Here is a 16664-nt window from a genome sequence, read left to right as displayed (position 1 = left end):
GGTGTGGGAAGGGCCTTGGATGAGAGAAAATGAGACAGAGAAAAAATAAGAGGCATAGAGAGAGGACCCCTATCCAATAACTCACTCCTTAAATGTGCACAACACCTGGGGCTGGGTCAGGCCAAAACCTGGCTCAACCCAGTCTCCCCATGGGTAGGAGAGGCCCACATGCTTGTGCCCATCTCCCCTTCAGCAGATGGCAGCTGAGGTCTCTCTGGGTCCCTTTAGCTGTAGCAGGACTGCCTGGAGCCACCCAAACTCGCACAAGCTCCACACTTGCCTGGAACTGCCTTCCTGGCTTTTTCCTCTCTGAGATTTCCTCCAACCCCTTGTCTTCCCAGCTGCTGTGGTGGCCTCGACCTTGTCCAGCAACTCAAAATTAGCTCTCAGCCACATTTGTGAAGCTGGAACAGAAACAGTGCCCAGAAACTTGAGATCATTTTTTAAGAAAGATTTTCCAGGCCGGCGCCGTGGCTCTATAGGCTAATCCTCCACCTAGTGGGGCTGGCAAACCAGATTCTAGTCCTGATGGGGCTCTGGATTCTGTCCCAGTTGACTTTTTTCCAGGCCAGCTCTCATCTCAGCATTGTAATTCATTTCATCCATGCCCTTCCTTTGATCAAGTGATTGGTCCATGCTGAATTTGTTTCCTCTTTACTAAAATGGGTCAGTTGGAATTCCTTGCTTGTGAGTTGTTTCCTTTCAGTGTTCAGGTTATGCACCAGATAAAGCAGATGCTGGTGTTGGAAAAGTGGATTTCTCTGGCGTCTCTCTGTAGAGAGAGACTCCCTCTGGGAACATCTGAGCGCACCAGAGGCCCAGGCCTGATGGTGCCTGGGCTGCGCTCTGGGTGGGATGGAGGTGGACAGGGTTGCCTGTCCTCTCCCACAACACTGCAGTGGGGTCTGCAGGAGGAGCATTAGTGGGAATTAAACCACGCTCTGGTGGGCAGCTTTGGGGTGGAAATGAAGGTTCCAGCTGGAGAAATCCTGAAGGCAACTATGCAAGGGGCCTGTGAGCTGGAGAAGAAGACACTATAGACATCCTGTATCTACATCGGGAACACCCTGTGCAGGGGATAGGAAATCCTTCCAAGGCTCTGCTATCCAGGTGAACCCAGAGGCCTCCTGGAGCAATTCTCCCAGAGCTTTCTGAGTATACACACAGCAGGTTCAGTCTCTGTTCATAGAGTCCCATCCATGTCTGCGATGTCTGAATGGGGCCTGCTTAGTTTCTGACTGGCTTTCTAGTCTTGCTTTGCAGAGAATCACAATGAAAAGAGACAGACAAGAGACTCTGGCCCACAGGTAACTCTGAATGCTGAGGGGCTGGTGATGGAGCGAGGAAAACTAGAGAGGATTCCAAAAGCAAGAGATCCAAACAGAGGTCAGCATTAACACCTTGAGCAACAACACCAAAGCCAACCCAGAGACTGCAGATGGGACCTCTTTGTTCATGGATTTACAAGGATGTGTCCTAACTCTATTGGTAACCTGCTCTACTGGGAGCTCATACATTGTTTCCATTTATTAGTAATGTCTCAAGTTCACTTTTAGTCAGTCTGACCTAAAGGGAAACAAAGCAGTGGCCCTTGATTTCTGTGTGAGTTTTAATCCTTCATGACTGAACCCCAAATTTACATGCCTGATCTTTCTGCACAGTTTTCCTGAGAGTTGTTGGCAGATGTTTCATTTCCAGAAAGTTGCCTTGAAAAAGAAACTCAAATGGCATCAAATATCTGGAGAAATCTCAAAGGTAGAAGAGCCCAGGGAGGTTTTGTGGTCTCAGGAACCAGTATTCAAAGAGTCACTTCATGTAATATAAAATACAATGCTTTATTTACCTATCTTCTGTTCACTGTTTTGGATCTCTAACTGGATTTAGGGCAGTTCCTGAATCTGCTTCTTCACACTGAGCTATGTGTCAGTGCACTGAGCACCTGCCGCAGTCTCTACCCCAGCTCTAAGCACACCCTGCCCTTTTAACCAAGTATTAGAAAGACAGAATGGGAGCTTCTTTTCTCTGCTGCAGGCTCAAATATCAAGAACTTCCAGAAGGCACAAGATGATAGGCAATTGAAGATACTCACCCACAAACAGGGAATGGATCCCTGTAGGTACCAGAGAAGTGAAGTTCATAATATCAAAACTAGAAACTCATAGTGACACCGCCAGTGGGAAAATACCATGCAGGGGTTAACAGAGAGATGGAGGTGTGGGAGGGAGAGAGTGGGAGGGAGGGTGGTGGAGGGGGAGAGAGAGAGAGAGAGAGAGCCTATAAAGTCAGACTCAACCTCTGCTCCTGAGATTCAGCAGAAACCTGAGCCCACATGAGCCACCAGCTCAACAGGGGAAGATTCTCTCATCTCCGCAGACAGGTCCAGATGGCCTAATTGCTAGAGGCACCGCTCCTGCACTATCTGTCACAGAGTAATAGGGGCGGTGATCTGCACCCCTCAACCACAGGGTTTACATCCCAGCAGCTGTTCTCTGAGAACCCCGTTGGGGACGCGAGGAGCCCGTGAGGGTAACAGAGTGAGGGCATTTCACTGACTTATTATCAAACGGGGTAAAAGTGCTGACGGCGGTCCCTGGGTGGGCTCGAAACACCAAGCTTTCAGTTAACAGCCGAACGCGCTAACCCATTGCGCCACAGAGACACAGCTTCTGCCCGCACAGGGGCCGCGGGCTGCGGCTGGCCTTGCGGGGCGACGCTGCGAGCTCCAGAGCCCCGGGCACCGCCGACGGGCGAGCAGGAGGCGCGCTGTGTGCCGCGAGGGTTACCTGTGCGTTGGGAGTCGGGTGGCCGCGGGAAGCCGAGTGGCATTCGCCCGCCTGCCGCAGGAGCCCGCTCCCCGCAGACGCCCGGGTCCGAGTCCCACCGGAGAGAGTGGGCCCGAGGCCGCGGAGCGCCCGCGTCGGCGCCGCCTCCACTCAGGGAAAACCCTGCCCCCGCCGCCCCTGCCGCCCGCGGGCACTCGGGAACGCCGCGTGTCCAGCTCCGGGCTCCCCAGGCACAGGGTCGCGGTGACGGCCGCTCTCGGGTCCCTTCGCCGGGAACAGGGTTTGGCCTTCATGAGCTCTCCATGGAGACCCAAGGACTCCAGGCCGAGTCTGCCTGTCTCTCAACCCATCAGATGCTAGGCCACCAGACCCCTTTGCACAGACCTGTGTGCTGCGGAGGGGATGGTGCCCATTGGGGATGAGCAGAAGAACTCACGGGTTCCTGAGAGTCCACGACCCCCCCCACCTTCTAGTTCTGCTATTGTGACTTCAGACCATTCCCTGGCAGCCTGGGGCCTCTGGCCACACTCCTGCGGCAGCGTCTGTGTATGGGCAGTGCCTTCAGCTCAGACCTCTGGCATCTTGGGCCTCACATTTGTCTCTAAGGAGTCTGCGAGTTGTGGCTGCTGACAAAGTTCCTCCCAAAAGCAAGTTAGAGTGAGATCTGCATTCCTGACTCTCTTTACACCCCCTCTTTGATGTGAAGAAGAGTTACAGAGATACTAATTGTATCTGGTATCACTCACACCTTAGAGCTGAGCAACTTGGTGAGTGTAGGAGCTTACCAGGCAAGACCACCGTCAGCAGATTGCACTCCCGTGTGTGTACTAAGCAAGACGACTGTCAGCACAGTGCACTCACGTGTGTGTAACTAAGCAAGACCACAGTCAGCACAGTGCACTCATGTGTGTGTAACTAAGCAAGACCACTGTCAGCACAGTGCACTCACGTGTGTGTAGCTCATTATTTGTGTGGCTTTCTCCTGTCCAGGCTCTGGCTCTGCTCTGACACAGCTTCATCATGGCAGTACCTCCCAGCACTGTTCCTGGCACAATGGCTAACAGCAGTGTCCTGGACACCTACTACGACCTGCAGGCCAAGCTGGAGAGGAGCCAGCAGAACGTCCAAGACCTGAGAGAGAAATTCCTCACTGCCAGAGCTACTGTTTACTTCCTGGCCAACCGCCTGCAGAGGCATGGTAGGTCTGCAGAGCCACGGGCCCAGACTGAGAAGTGGGGGTTCCCTTCCTCAGAGAAATGGACACTCTCTACTTTATCTTCCCTGTTCTTCGTCAAAGTAAACTCCTGACTGTACTCTGGGTCGGTAGGTGCCTGTATTTCATCCTCAGCTTGCCGCAGTGGAGAAAACAGAGGCACAAAGATGAAAGTTTGCAGGGACAAGGTAGGGAGGAGGAGACTAAAACCCCAGGTGAGGCAGTAACTGCTTCTTCTGGCTCAGGGACCTGTGTCAGCTCCTAGGAACCAGGGCAGCACTGTGCGCTCCACTGTCTCAGCATTCAGTTCAAACACTTACTAAGCACCCATCTACAGGTAGCTTCACTTGGCCTGAAAGGGGTAATGATACCCGCCTGCCTTCAAGGAGCTCGGGACTGTCTGTTCCCAGGCATCTGGCACTGAGAGCAGCCCTGGCAGGCACAGAGGGAAGCCCTAATGCCTGCAAAAGTTTCTTTTCCCCAGAAGTGCAGAGAAGCCATTGCTCATTCTCTGCTTACGAGAAGGCCATGTCCAGCAGACTCTGAGACCTATGCCACCCTTTCTGTCTCACCCTGCACAGGAACTTTGCAGATAGCCAGCAAGGGCAGGTGGCCCTCCAGGATGTGGCCCCCAGACATGAGCATGAGGAGAACAAGGCCAAGTGCAGAAGACTGCAGGTCTCAATCGCAAGCCAGGCCAGTGTAGGTGCTGGCTCTCCGTCTCCATAGCCAGCTTTGCCATTCGGAAATCCACTGGAAAATCTTAAAGCTGCTAATAATAGAAGGAAGAGGGGGAGGCTGTAGTTCCTGAAGTGTACACGGGAATAAGAGCTTGCGAGGGCAGGGATGCTACAGGAGGGCACCTGCTACACTGCAGTTGTTTGCTTTCAAATTTCTACCATGATTTTTCAATTGATCAGTGTGAGTATGGGAGGGCTTCAAACCTGTGATGCGGTTTATTGTCATACACAGTGAACAGTGAAAATTACAGCTTCCCTGACAATGAAATGCAAAATGATCTTTAAGACATCGCATTATCAAAAGTATACTACAATTAAAGGTGGATATCTCAGGGTTTAGGCTGTCACTTGGGACACCCACATCCCCTGTTGGAATGTCTGATTTCAGTACTGGCTCCTCAGGGCAGGTGTCATGCCCAGTGGGCTATAGTGCAGCTTGGGATGGCTGCATCCCATGTGGGAGCACATGGGATATAGTCTTGCCTTTGCTTTCTGATCCAGCTTTTTGCTAATGAGCCTGGGAGACAAAAGATGATGGCTCAAGTAAGTGAGTAGCTGACACCCTCATGGAAGACCCAGATGGAGCTTCAGTGTTCAACCTGTGCCCAGACCTGGCTGTTGTAGGCATTTGGGATCTGACTCAAAGTATAGCAGATCTCTCTTTAAAAATAAAAGAGGGGCCGACACTGTGGCATAGCAGGTAAAGCCACTGCCTGGGGGGCTGGCGCTATGGCTCACTTGCTTAATCCTCTGCCTGCGGCACCAGCATCCCAAGTGGACACCAGGTTCTAGACCCAGTTGCACCTCCTCCAGTCCAGCTCTCAGCTGTGGCCCGGGAAGGCAGTGGAGGATGGCCCTAGTGCTTGGGCCCCTGCACCTGCGTGGGACACTAGGAGGAAGCACCTGGCTCCTGGCTTTGGATTGGCACAGATTTGGGGGGTGAACCAACGGAAGGAAGACCTTTCTCTCTATCTCTCTCACTGTCTCATTGTCTCACTCTATGTGTCAAATTAAAAGAAAAAAAAAAGCCACTGCCTGCGGTGCTGGCATCTCATATGGGTGCTGGTTTGAGTCCTGGCTGCTCCACTTCTGATCCAGCTCTCTGCCTGGCCTGGGAAAGCAATAGAAGAAGGCTCAAGTCCTTGGGCCCCTGCACCCATGTGGGAAACCCAGAAGAAGCTCTAAGCTCCACACAAAGAGAGAGAATTTTCATTCCTTGATTCCCTGCCCAAGTGGCTAAAACTGACAGGGCTGGACAGGCCAAAGTGAGGAGCCCTGCATCCATGTCTCCACTTTGGTGGCTGGGTTCCAAGTACCTGAGATATCTTCCATTGCCATCCCAGGAGCTCACTAGTAGGAGCTGGATCAGAAGTGGGGCAGCCACGCCTTGAATCAGCGCTCCCATATGGGCTGCAGCTCCCACGAAAGTTTTTTAAATCTTCAAACTATTCGGGGATTACTGAAACTCCACACAGGAGAACCATCAGTCCTACAGTCCTTGGTGTCCTCCCAAACAAGGAAATCACTGCTGCAATTCCCAGGTCAATGTTTCATTGAAGAAGCCCCAGGGCTTGCTGCTTGCAGTGGCCCATGACTTAGATGAGGCCTAGGAGATGTGAGCCCTGGCATTGCCTCATTCAAATCCAGTCCTCTCGTCACGTTGCTCTACCTTCCATGAGCTTCTCGTTCCTCATCTCTAAACTGGGGAACACTCAGGAGTCCAAGGAGTACACGAGTGACAATCCCTGCACATAGCCTGGTGCCTGGGTTTCCTGTGTGGTGGAGGGGACTGTGCATCCTCCCCATAGACAGTGACCTCGGCTGCATGGCCACCTGTCCGCTGAGGAGGGCGCGACTCTGTTTCCTCAGGGTGTGAGGAGTACAAAGACCTCATTGCATCGGTGCTGGAGGAGAAGCCGGACTTTGAGGAGATGCGATCAGCTGCGAGGCTGGGGTAAGGAGCAAGTCTGTGCAAGGAGAAGTGGAAATATCATGGCTGAACCGGACCAAGACTATCAGTGGGGTTGTGGGGTTGGGGTGAGGTAGGGCGTGGGGTTCTCCATGAAATAACATATGGGTAAAACGGATCAAATGCCTGGGTAGGACACAACAGTGCATGTCCAACTGTGTGTCCCTGACCCATTTTCTTAACTTTCCTGGGCTGGCTGACCTGTAAGAGGAAAGTGCTGACAGCATCTCCTGCAGAGGTTCTCGAGGTCACACTCACCAGTACAAGTGGTTGGCACCATCTCTGACACACATGGAATCTCAGTGATCTGCTGTACTTGCTAGACTTGCTCTTTTTTATAGACATGGTGACTGTAACTAATGGCATTTTCTAGAAAGATTTATTTGTGTATTTGAAAGTCAGAACTACACAAAGAGAGGGAGAGACAGATGTTGGGGTGGGAGAGATCTTTCATCTGCTAGTTCACTCCCCAGATAACCTCAACTGCTGGGGCAGGGAATGGCCAGAGTTAGGGGCCAGGATCCTCTTCCTGTTCTCCTACATTGGTTGCAGGGGCCCAATCACTTGGGCCAGATTTTGCTGCTTTTCCCAGGCTGTCATCTGGGAACTGGATTGGAAGAGGAGCAACTGGGGGTCGAACCTGTACCCATACTGGATACTGGTGTCCTGTCAGTTTAACATTTACACCATGGCACGGGCCGCATTAATGAGCTTTCCTACAAGAGATATTTTCCAGCTTTTACAGATATTTTCTTTCTTTTTTTTTTTTTTTTTGACAGGCAGAGTGGACAGTGAGAGAGAGAGACAGAGAGAAAGGTCTTCCTTTGCCGTTGGTTCACCCTCCAATGGCCGCCGCGGCCGGCGGTGCGGCTGGCGCACCGCGCTGATCCATGGCAGTAGCCAGGAGCCAGGTGCTTTTCCTGGTCTCCCATGGGGTGCAGGGCCCAAGCACCTGGGCCATCCTCCACTGCACTCCCTGGCCACAGCAGAGGGCTGGCCTGGAAGAGGGGCAACCGGGACAGAATCTGGCACCCCGACCGGGACTAGAACCCGGTGTGCCGGCGCCGCTAGGCGGAGGATTAGCCTATTGAGCCACGGCGCCGGCCCGATATTCTTTCATTTTAAAACTATTTCCTCTCTACCAATTTTTTAAGCACTATAGGGCTATTTAGTAAGTGCATAATTGTGCAGCTATTGCCTGGAAAATGAATTATTACTTTTCTCAAGGCCAGCATTTCCCTTCCTAGAGAGTTTCTAACATAGGGTAGATTGTGGCATTCAAACTGTCTTTGAGCACTTTGCTGAAGTGATCCTATACAGTCATATGTGTAAAACCATGCAAACAGAGATAGGACTTGGAAGGGGGTACAGGCCTGAAGCCCCTGTTTGATTCTCCTGTAGGCCTTGACTTGCCCCACACTTTGTAGCGTTTCTAGGGATTAGAGATTGACAATGTGAGAACAACCACTTGGCTGACAGAAAGAGAACATTCAGGCATCTGATAGGGTGGGTGACTCTAGAGGCTTGGTCCAGCTTCAGGATTCTGTGGTTCTCAGCATTAACTGGATGCCCCATGTGTACCTCTACTGAGTGCTGTAAGCTGAATAACACATGGCCATGTCTGTCCAACAGAGCTCACATCCTGTGTTGGGGCAATAGAAATGCTTCAGGCTTTAGAAAACAAGGAAATCTCACAGAGATGACACAATCGTCATCTGAAGCTCGTGTACTATCTTTGCATTCCTACTGGTTATCCTCATCTTCATGACATTCTTTATTTATTTATTTATTTTTTGGTCAGGCAGAGTTAGTGAAAGAGAGAGACAGAGAGAAAGGTCTTCTTTCTGTCTTCTTTCTGATGGTTCACTCCCCAAATGGCTGCTACAGCCGGCGCTACACTGATCCGAAGCCAGGAGCCAGGTGTTTCCTCCTGGTCGCCCATGTGGGTGCATGGCCCAAGCACTTGGGGACAACCTCCAATGCCTTCCTGGGTTACAGCAGAGACCTGGACTGGAAGAGGAGCAAGCAGGACAGTAACGGCACCCCAACCAGGACTAGAATCCGGGGTGCTGGCACCGCAGGCAGAAGATTACCCTAGTGAGCCTCAGCGCCAGCCTATCTCCATGTCATTCTAATGAATGTTGCCTTCATGACCTTTATGGGACTTCCCACCTCTCAATGCCAGCAGGCGAGCTTGCCCAACACAGATGTTCCTTGCCCTATTTGCATACTGCTTGCTGTTCACTACATGGATGTGGGCTGAGGTGAGGGACTGAAAGGGCATCTTAATCATAGCAAAAACAAACAAGCACAGGGCCTCTGTGCACATTCCCCCTGCCAAGGCAAGCCTCACAACATACACCAGCATGCACCGTGGGCACTGCCCTTCGGCAATTCTAGTGGATGGCTCTGCCGAGGCTCCTGTGAGCTGTCATTCAGTCTTACATTTCTGTCTTCTTCCCTACCTTAGCGGACAAGACTCCCTAGTTCAGGCTCGGGCCAGAGAACTCACCCACTTACGGCGCAAGATACAGGAAGGGAGAGAGGTCTGCTCCCTCTTTGCCCAGCACCTGAAGGACATGGGCCAGGCTTTTGAGGGCCTCCTCAGGAGCACGGACGTTGCCCGCCACCTTGGACAGAGATTCTGTGAACAGTTGGCCCAAGGAAGCCAGCTGGCAGAGAGCCTTGCCAGAAAGCTCACGGCGGGTAAGTGGCTGCAGCTCCAAAGGCCCTTCCTCCTCCAGAGCGCCTCACAGGAGGGAGAACCATGCCCTTACCGCCCCAGCTCATTCTTTTGCTCTTGTCTGTGGCACTTAATCCACATGCAGTTTGGACTTTTCAGAGCACTCAGGTAATTCCTTCGAGTTATTCTTTGCAAGGTTCCATCTACAGTCAGTAAGAAAGAGTACAGAAGACTGACTTCATCTTGATGAGCATGGCAGGAAATAGACCTTTTTTTTTCTTTTTTAGTTTTCAAAGGCAGAGTTTCAGAGAGAGAGGGAGAAGATGGGGAGAGATCTTCCACCTGATGGCTCACTTCCTAGGAGGCTGCAGTGGCAGCACTGGGCCAGGCTGAAGCATGAGCCAGGAGTTTCATCCAGGTCTCCCATGTGGGTGGCAAGAGCCCAGGCCATGAGCAGGAGCTTGATCAGAAGTGGAGCAGCCAGGAATGCAACCAGTGGCTCTATGGAATGCCAGCACTGCAGGCACTGGCTTAGCCCTTTACGCCCCAAGGCTGGCTGCCAGATCTCATTTGTGAAATGGCTTTTCACTGGATGTAGGATTCTAGATTAAAAGTTTTGTTTTGCTTTTTTTCTCCAAGGATTTACTTATTTATTTGAAGGCAGTGTTACAGAGAGGTAGAGAGAGTGAGGTCTTCCATCTGCTGGTTCACTCCCCAAATGTCTACAACAGCCAGCGCTGTGCCGATCCAAAGCCAAGACCCAAGAGCTTCTTCTGGGGCTCCCATATGGGTGCAGGGTCCCAAGGGCATGGGTGGGCTTCCATTGCTTTCTCAGGCCATAGTAGAGAGCTGGATTGGAAGTCGAACAGCCGGGTCTTGTACTGACCCCATAAGGGATGCCGGTACCACAGGCAGCGGTGGCTTTACCCACTATGCCACAGCGCTGGCCCTGAGACTCAGTAAACTTTCAAATCTAATTTTATACATATCTTACTTCCTGTGAGCTGGAAAAGAAGACACTGTAGACATCGTGGACACACATCGGGAACACCCTGTGCAGGGATAGGAAATCCTTCCAAGGCTCTGCTATCCAGGTGAACCCAGAGGCCTCCTGGAGCAATTCTCCCAGAGCTTTCTGAGTATACACGCAGAAGGTTCAGTCTCTGATCATAGAGTCTCAGGTCTGTGATGTCTGAATGGGCCTGCTTAGTTTCTGACTCGCTTTCTGTTCTCACTTTGCAGAGAATCACAATGATCAGAAATCTGGAGACAGAGAGGAGACCCTGGCCCAAAGGTAACTCTGAATGGTAAAGGGGCTAGTGATGGAGCGAGGAAAACTAGACAGGATTCCAAAAGCAAGGAATCCAAACAGAGGTCAAAGTTAACACCCTGAGCAACAAACAAAGCCAACCCAGAGACTGCGGATGGGACCTCTTTGTTCATGGATTTACAAGGATGTGTCCTGTCTCCAATGGTCACCTGCTCTACTGGGAGCTCATACATTGTTTCCATTTATTAGTAACGTGTCAAGTTCACTTTTAGTCAGTCTGACCTAAAGGGAAACAAAATAGTGGCCCTTGGTTTCTGTGTGATTTTAAACCTTCATGAGTGAACCCCAAATTCACATGCCTGATCTTTCTGCACAGTTTTCCTGAGATTTGTTGGAAGATGTTTCATACCCAGAAAGTTATCTTGAAAAAAAAAGCACAGAAATGACATCAAATATCTGGAGAAATCTAAAACTTGGAAGAAATCAGGGAGGTTTTGCTGTCTCGGGAGCCAATGTTCAATGGGCCATTTCATGTAATATAAAATACAATGCTTTATTTACACATCTCTGTTCACTGTTTTGGGTCTCTAACTGGATTTAGGGCAGTTCCTGAGTCTGCTTCTTCACACTGAGCTATGGGTCAGTGCACTGAGCACCTGCCGCTGTCTCTACCCCAGCTCTAAGCACACCCCGCCCCATCAGAAGTAGATGCTACATTTCCTCTTGATGCGATGGCCTCTCTGGTGTTCGTGCCACTTCCATGAGCTTCAGATCAGGACCTGTAATGAGCTTTGCTTCCAGGTTGCCTCAGTTACCTCTCTTATCTTGCCTCTCCCACCAGGCCCCACAGAGAGCACCAGGGGGAGGGAGGGAGTGTGGAACCTGAGGACGCAGTGGATGAACGGTATCTGACTCCTTCTGGCCAGCGCAACTGTGATCAGCCTTCCAGTAGAGACACCGTCCTGTCTGAGACACAAGAAGCCACCTCTGCTGAGGACGCAGGCCGTGAGTCCTCCCCTTGTAAATAAAGTACAGCTCAAAACCTTCCAGTAGCTTCTTCCTTCTGCATGCTCACCACTTCTGTCTGAACTGAGCTGTAGCATCTTGTAGACAGGCCTAGAAGCTTCTCCTTGAAAAGGCGTATAGGCTGAAAACAGCGCTGGGCTCAGGTGTCAAGTGCAGTCCTGGGTGGGTCAGATGATTTTCAGTGTTCCTGGTTGACATCTCACCTGAGTCACCCTGCCACCACTGGCATAGACCATCTGATGCACGCACAGTGGCCCATAGAGGAGAGTGAAGGGAGCACGGGAAAGTTTCAGCCAACTCCACAGTCCATGTACACAACCTGCCTCTATTGGGACAGCTCTTTTCCTGAGATGGTCTTTTTTTTCCCAGAGTTTTCTATTGGTTTGAAAGGCAGAGTTACATTCTGGCAGAGAGGGGCAGAGCGAGAGAGAGAGAGAGAGAGAAAGCGAGAGAAAGAGAGAGGTCTTCCATCTGCTAGTTCCTTCCCCAAATGTCCACAACAGCCAGAGCTGATGTGATCTGAAGCCAGGAGCCAGGAGCTTCTTTTGGGTCACATGCATGTGCAGGGTCCATGGACTTGGGCCATCTTCTACTGCTTTTCTAGGCCACAGCAGAGAGCTGCATCGGAAGCGGAGCAGCTGGGACTAGAAAACCTCCTCCCATGTGGGATGCCACTACTGCAGGCAGTGGCCTTACCTACTATGGCACAGCACCAGCCCCCCGTGCTTGAAATGGTCTTGATAATTATAGTCCGTGGATGGAATACCTGCATTTTCCAACCATGTAGGAGTGCTGCCAGCCTTGCTCAGTTATCAGGCATCCTGTCCCCTTTCCTCCTCCCCAGGTCCGATCAGAGTGACAGTTGAAAGGTGATTTTCCTGAAGGCAGGTCTCTGATGCTGCCAACCCCTGGTAAATGGCCACAATGTCACGCTTTGTGCAGCAACACAAAGTTTCTTTTTTTCCCCCCAAAACATGGGTGGTTTATTCTCATTGCTGCATTGCCATCCAAACCAAGAGCCAACATGTCTGGTGAAAGAAAGGCCATGAGTAACCGTGGTGCCAGCAGCATGCTCCCCTCCCAAAAACCCCCAGGGGCCAGAGCAGCTCCTGCATGGACAGAGGAGCCCCCTGGGCAGCAGCATCACTGGTGTATGTTCAGAACACAGCTTCAGTCTTTGTCTTCTCTCTCTTGATGTCCAGCTTCCCTTTTTTGAATTTTTGTGTATATCCTTTTCTTGGCAGGTGAATGAGACTGTGTTAATTCACTCAGGACCCACTGGGCTATTTGCTTAGCAATATAAACCCCGTCAGGCTTGTCTTTCTCCCTCTCCTTCACGTGGCAGGTATAAGTAGGTGCCCTTTATTACTCAGATCATCCTCCTAGGAAGGAATCCCCATTGCCCTTTCACATTTCACCATGAGCTGCAGAGGAAGTGTTCACCATGTATTGAACTGGTCTGGGCGAGGTATGTAGTAGAGGAAAGTATTTCTAGTTCCTGCAAGTCACACCGAGGAGGTGGCCACAGCTTCCGTGGGAACCGTCTGGCCTTACCTAGAGGCTGTAAGGTCTTTGTTCCTCCTCTTTGCCTCTCCTCCACCTCCCATGCCCTTGGGTTGAGGCAGCCCTGTGAGTGTGCTCAGTGCTTGCCCATTCTTCACTTGAAACCCACCCAGGGACTGGTGTTCTCTGATGAGAGCATGACGTAGGCAGAGGGGTAGGGAGAGTCAGGGATCTTGTACGGCAGCCTCTGGCTGTCCCATAGTGACAAAGATTCTTCCTCCCTTCCCTCATTTCATGTCCTGGTGGACTGCTGCAGAAGATGAGATGCAGAAACTACAGCAGCATCTGAAGGAGACCATGGTGGTCAACGTCAGCCTGCGACAGATGCTGCAGCGTCACCTCAGCACCGTGGACAGAGACAGCGGTAGGGGGACCAGAGGGGCCTGAGTCTGGCAGTGGGTGTGTTTCCACAGGCAGGCCACTGGGCCAGAGCTTCACAGAATCTAAGCACATGTTAGACCTGCTTCACCCACTTCATACAAATGGCCTGGCTAGAGAGTGAGCACCAGTGCTGTAACTCCTATTCTGGAAGCCACCAAATAGGCTTAGGTAGAGACTTGACCACGCTAAACTCTTCCTCCCACTTTTAGCCATCTGACCTCCAACCGTGTTCGTGCCTCTGACTCTGTACACGGTCTGCGTCTGTCAGCTTATGTGAGTGTGGTTCAGTAAAACCCAGGTTTCTGAGTCCTGCCTTTATCACTCTCCTCCGCTTCCACTCTCATCTGCCTCCTGTGTCTCGTTTGGTCCTTGCTCCTAGGGCTCCTCGTGGATCCTAGGGTTCTTCTGCCTCAGCCCTCGCCTTCCACTGCTCTCATGCCAAGGCCACCATGCTGCATCATTGGGCTGGGCCCCAAAAGTGTGATCGAATCTCACACATGGCCCAGTCTTCCTCATATTGCAGCACTGGGTGTGAGAATGATGTGAATGTGCTGGAGCTGGGGAGCAGGTGACCATGAAGCTTGTTCCCCATCAGCCTGTCAGTGCAGCCCTCAGGCCCTGCAGTGGAGTTCAGGAAATTAGCAGGAAGCCTTCCCTTAAGCAAATGTGAATGCCTTGCCTGACTGTAATTCTCTCCTGGACAGGATGCACCTCCAACCTTTACTGGCAGGTCCTGGATTCCATTGTTCAGCTGTATGATGAAAACAGGGTCCTCAGGGAAAAATACCAGAGACTCCCTGTGTGCAGGAACCCTGCGTGCAGAGGTAAGTGGTGAGGGCACAGCGGGAGGTCTTTGAAAATGTTGCCTTCAATGAGTCTTCTCATGAAAGAAACTACACAGAGAGCTTTTAGGTCTTCTTCTCCCAAAGAGAACCCAACAGCAAGGAAACCAAACTTACAGGTAATAGCTTCTGGGTTTGCAATTGCCTCCCCTACAATGGAAGGAACAAATCAAAACCAAACCCCCAATCCTTCCTTAAGAAGATGGGTTGATGGGAAACATCTAAGGTATGAGAAATGAGCACTTTTCCACTTTTCATTTTTTTAAAATTTTTTTTGACAGGCAGAGTTAGACAGTGAGAGAGACAGAGATAGAGAGAAAGGTCTTTCTTCCATTGGTTCACCCCCAAAATGGCTGCTACAGCCAGCGCACTGTGCTGATCCGAAGTCAGGAGCCAGGTGCTCCCTCCTGGTCTCCCATGTGGGTGCAGGGCCCAAGCACTTGGACCATCCTCCACTGCCTTCCCTGGCCACAGCAAGAGAGCTGGACTGGAAGAGGAGAAACCGGGACAGAACTGGCGCCCCTACCTGGGCAAGAACTGGGATTGTCGGCACTGTGGCTCACTAGGCGAATCCTCCACATCACATTTTATTAAAGAACCTTTTGTTTAGTTCCTGAAGATATCCCTCGAAACGCCCTGAGGAGAAATTACCTTTGCAGAATGTTGCTTTCCCCTGGGCACAGGGGCACCAGCCGAGAGCTATGCCTTGCTCTTTACTTGGCAATTTCCCTTTTTCTGCTTCTGCTCACTCCTTTCCCCCACCCCTGCCTTCTATCTGTACAAGAACATTGACAAGACTCACCGGGCAAAGCGTGTTCCTGTCCCAGCCAAAGTCATGCTCACCCTGTAGAACTTGTCCAGCTTCCTCCAGGTGGAAGCCCTCCCTCTGCCTTCCCTGACATTCTGTGATGAAGAGAACCATGTTGGTGTCCAGCTCTGGTTTTCAACTCTGGGTCATGTAGGTTTAGTCCTTAGCCCCTTTTTACCATGATCTTCTCACAGTCTTGTTATTGTCCAAGGACTCTGGTGGCTCTCACACTGTAGGGCTCTCCCTGTGGCCCCACCCTCCTATGAAATGGATTTAGGAAAATTTTCCTGCAAATGTCTTCTCTTTGCTGTAACAAGTCTGTGAATGTGCATGTTTGAGATATTACTCTCATCCCGGGACCTGACAAAGACCTTTATTTTCTCTCGAGGGGTAGCACGGAGGGTAAACTGAGGCTGAGGAGGAGCTGGTGGGGGTCTAGCTAACTAACCTGCAGCAGCAGCTGAGAGCAGGGCTCTCGGCATCGGGAGGTGCTGGAGCCCTGTGTCCCACACCACAGGCAGCTAGCATACTTCAGGAGACTCTGACTTGCATTGCTAGCGCCACCATCTCCTTCCGGCCTGTGGTCCACTCCTGTCACTTCTCCCCTTCCCCTCAGTCGGGCTCCCCCTGGCCTCCATTTCCATCAGCTCCAGCACCAGCCCCAGGCAGTTGTCAGCAAGACCACACAGAAGATTGTTCATGAGTTGTTTTTGTTTGTTTGTTTATCTATTTCAGGTAACAACTGAAGTATTAAATGACTTGTTTAATTTCAATACCAAAAGTTAAGTCACCAATAATTCTCCAATTGATGAGAAAATAAAACAACAAAGCAAGTCTAAATCAAAGAAGTCACCATCTCTGAGAACCAAATTACACTGCAGGACCAATGGACCCTTTGCTTGGGGAAATCCCAGCCCTTCCGTCTGCAAATGTGATAGCCCCTGAGACACCAATGCCCAGATCAGGAGAGGATCCTCAAAGGCCCTCATCCTTTTCCCTCCCAACTCCAGCCCGGAAAGAGCAAGGATTTGAGTCCAGGAACGGGCAGAAAAAAGTCCCTGAAGATGGTTTACCAGCTCTCAAGCACATGTTCATTTTACTTGAACAGTAGGGTTTATAAACCTCAGAAAATAAATTTTATTTTACATACATTTTGTTGCCTATCTTTTTTGTACAAGTTGAAATTAAAACTTATTCTCCAGCTTGAAACAGCAATGTTAATTCTTCTTTTTAAAGGTGTTGTTATTTGGAAGGCACAGTGACATGCACACACACACACACAGAGTGAAAGAGAAAAAGAGATAATGATAGAGATAGAGATATAAAGAGAGAGAGAGAGAGAGAGAATCTTCACTCCCCAAATGCCTCCAACAGCCAGGACTGGGC

The 16664-nt window shown here is 50.9% G+C and overlaps 1 protein-coding gene across 3 annotated transcripts; it reads left to right on the top strand.

Moving 5' to 3' along the window:
• Nucleotides 1-3268: 3268 nt before the first annotated feature.
• LOC138850400 (neuroblastoma breakpoint family member 6-like protein) lies at nucleotides 3269-16416 on the top strand. 3 transcript variants are annotated; one of them, XM_070076894.1, is made up of 9 exons: nucleotides 3269-3440; nucleotides 3774-3981; nucleotides 6606-6690; nucleotides 9176-9411; nucleotides 10631-10682; nucleotides 11500-11663; nucleotides 13504-13611; nucleotides 14333-14452; nucleotides 16014-16416. In XM_070076894.1, the coding sequence occupies exons 2-9, from the start codon at nucleotides 3804-3806 to the stop codon at nucleotides 16022-16024; spliced, it is 954 nt and encodes a 317-aa protein (XP_069932995.1). In that variant the 5' UTR covers nucleotides 3269-3440; nucleotides 3774-3803; the 3' UTR covers nucleotides 16025-16416. The 3 variants fall into 3 exon arrangements, with proteins under 3 accessions (XP_069932995.1, XP_069932994.1, XP_069932993.1); XM_070076893.1 differs by having other exon boundaries at nucleotides 3270-3430; XM_070076892.1 differs by having other exon boundaries at nucleotides 3270-3550.
• The last annotated feature ends 248 nt before the right edge of the window (nucleotides 16417-16664 follow it).

The sequence above is a fragment of the Oryctolagus cuniculus genome, chromosome 7, assembly GCF_964237555.1.
Source record: "Oryctolagus cuniculus chromosome 7, mOryCun1.1, whole genome shotgun sequence".
Classification (NCBI taxonomy): domain Eukaryota; kingdom Metazoa; phylum Chordata; class Mammalia; order Lagomorpha; family Leporidae; genus Oryctolagus; species Oryctolagus cuniculus.
Note: the sequence above shows the minus strand (reverse complement) of the source record. Positions and strands in the feature narration are given on the sequence as shown.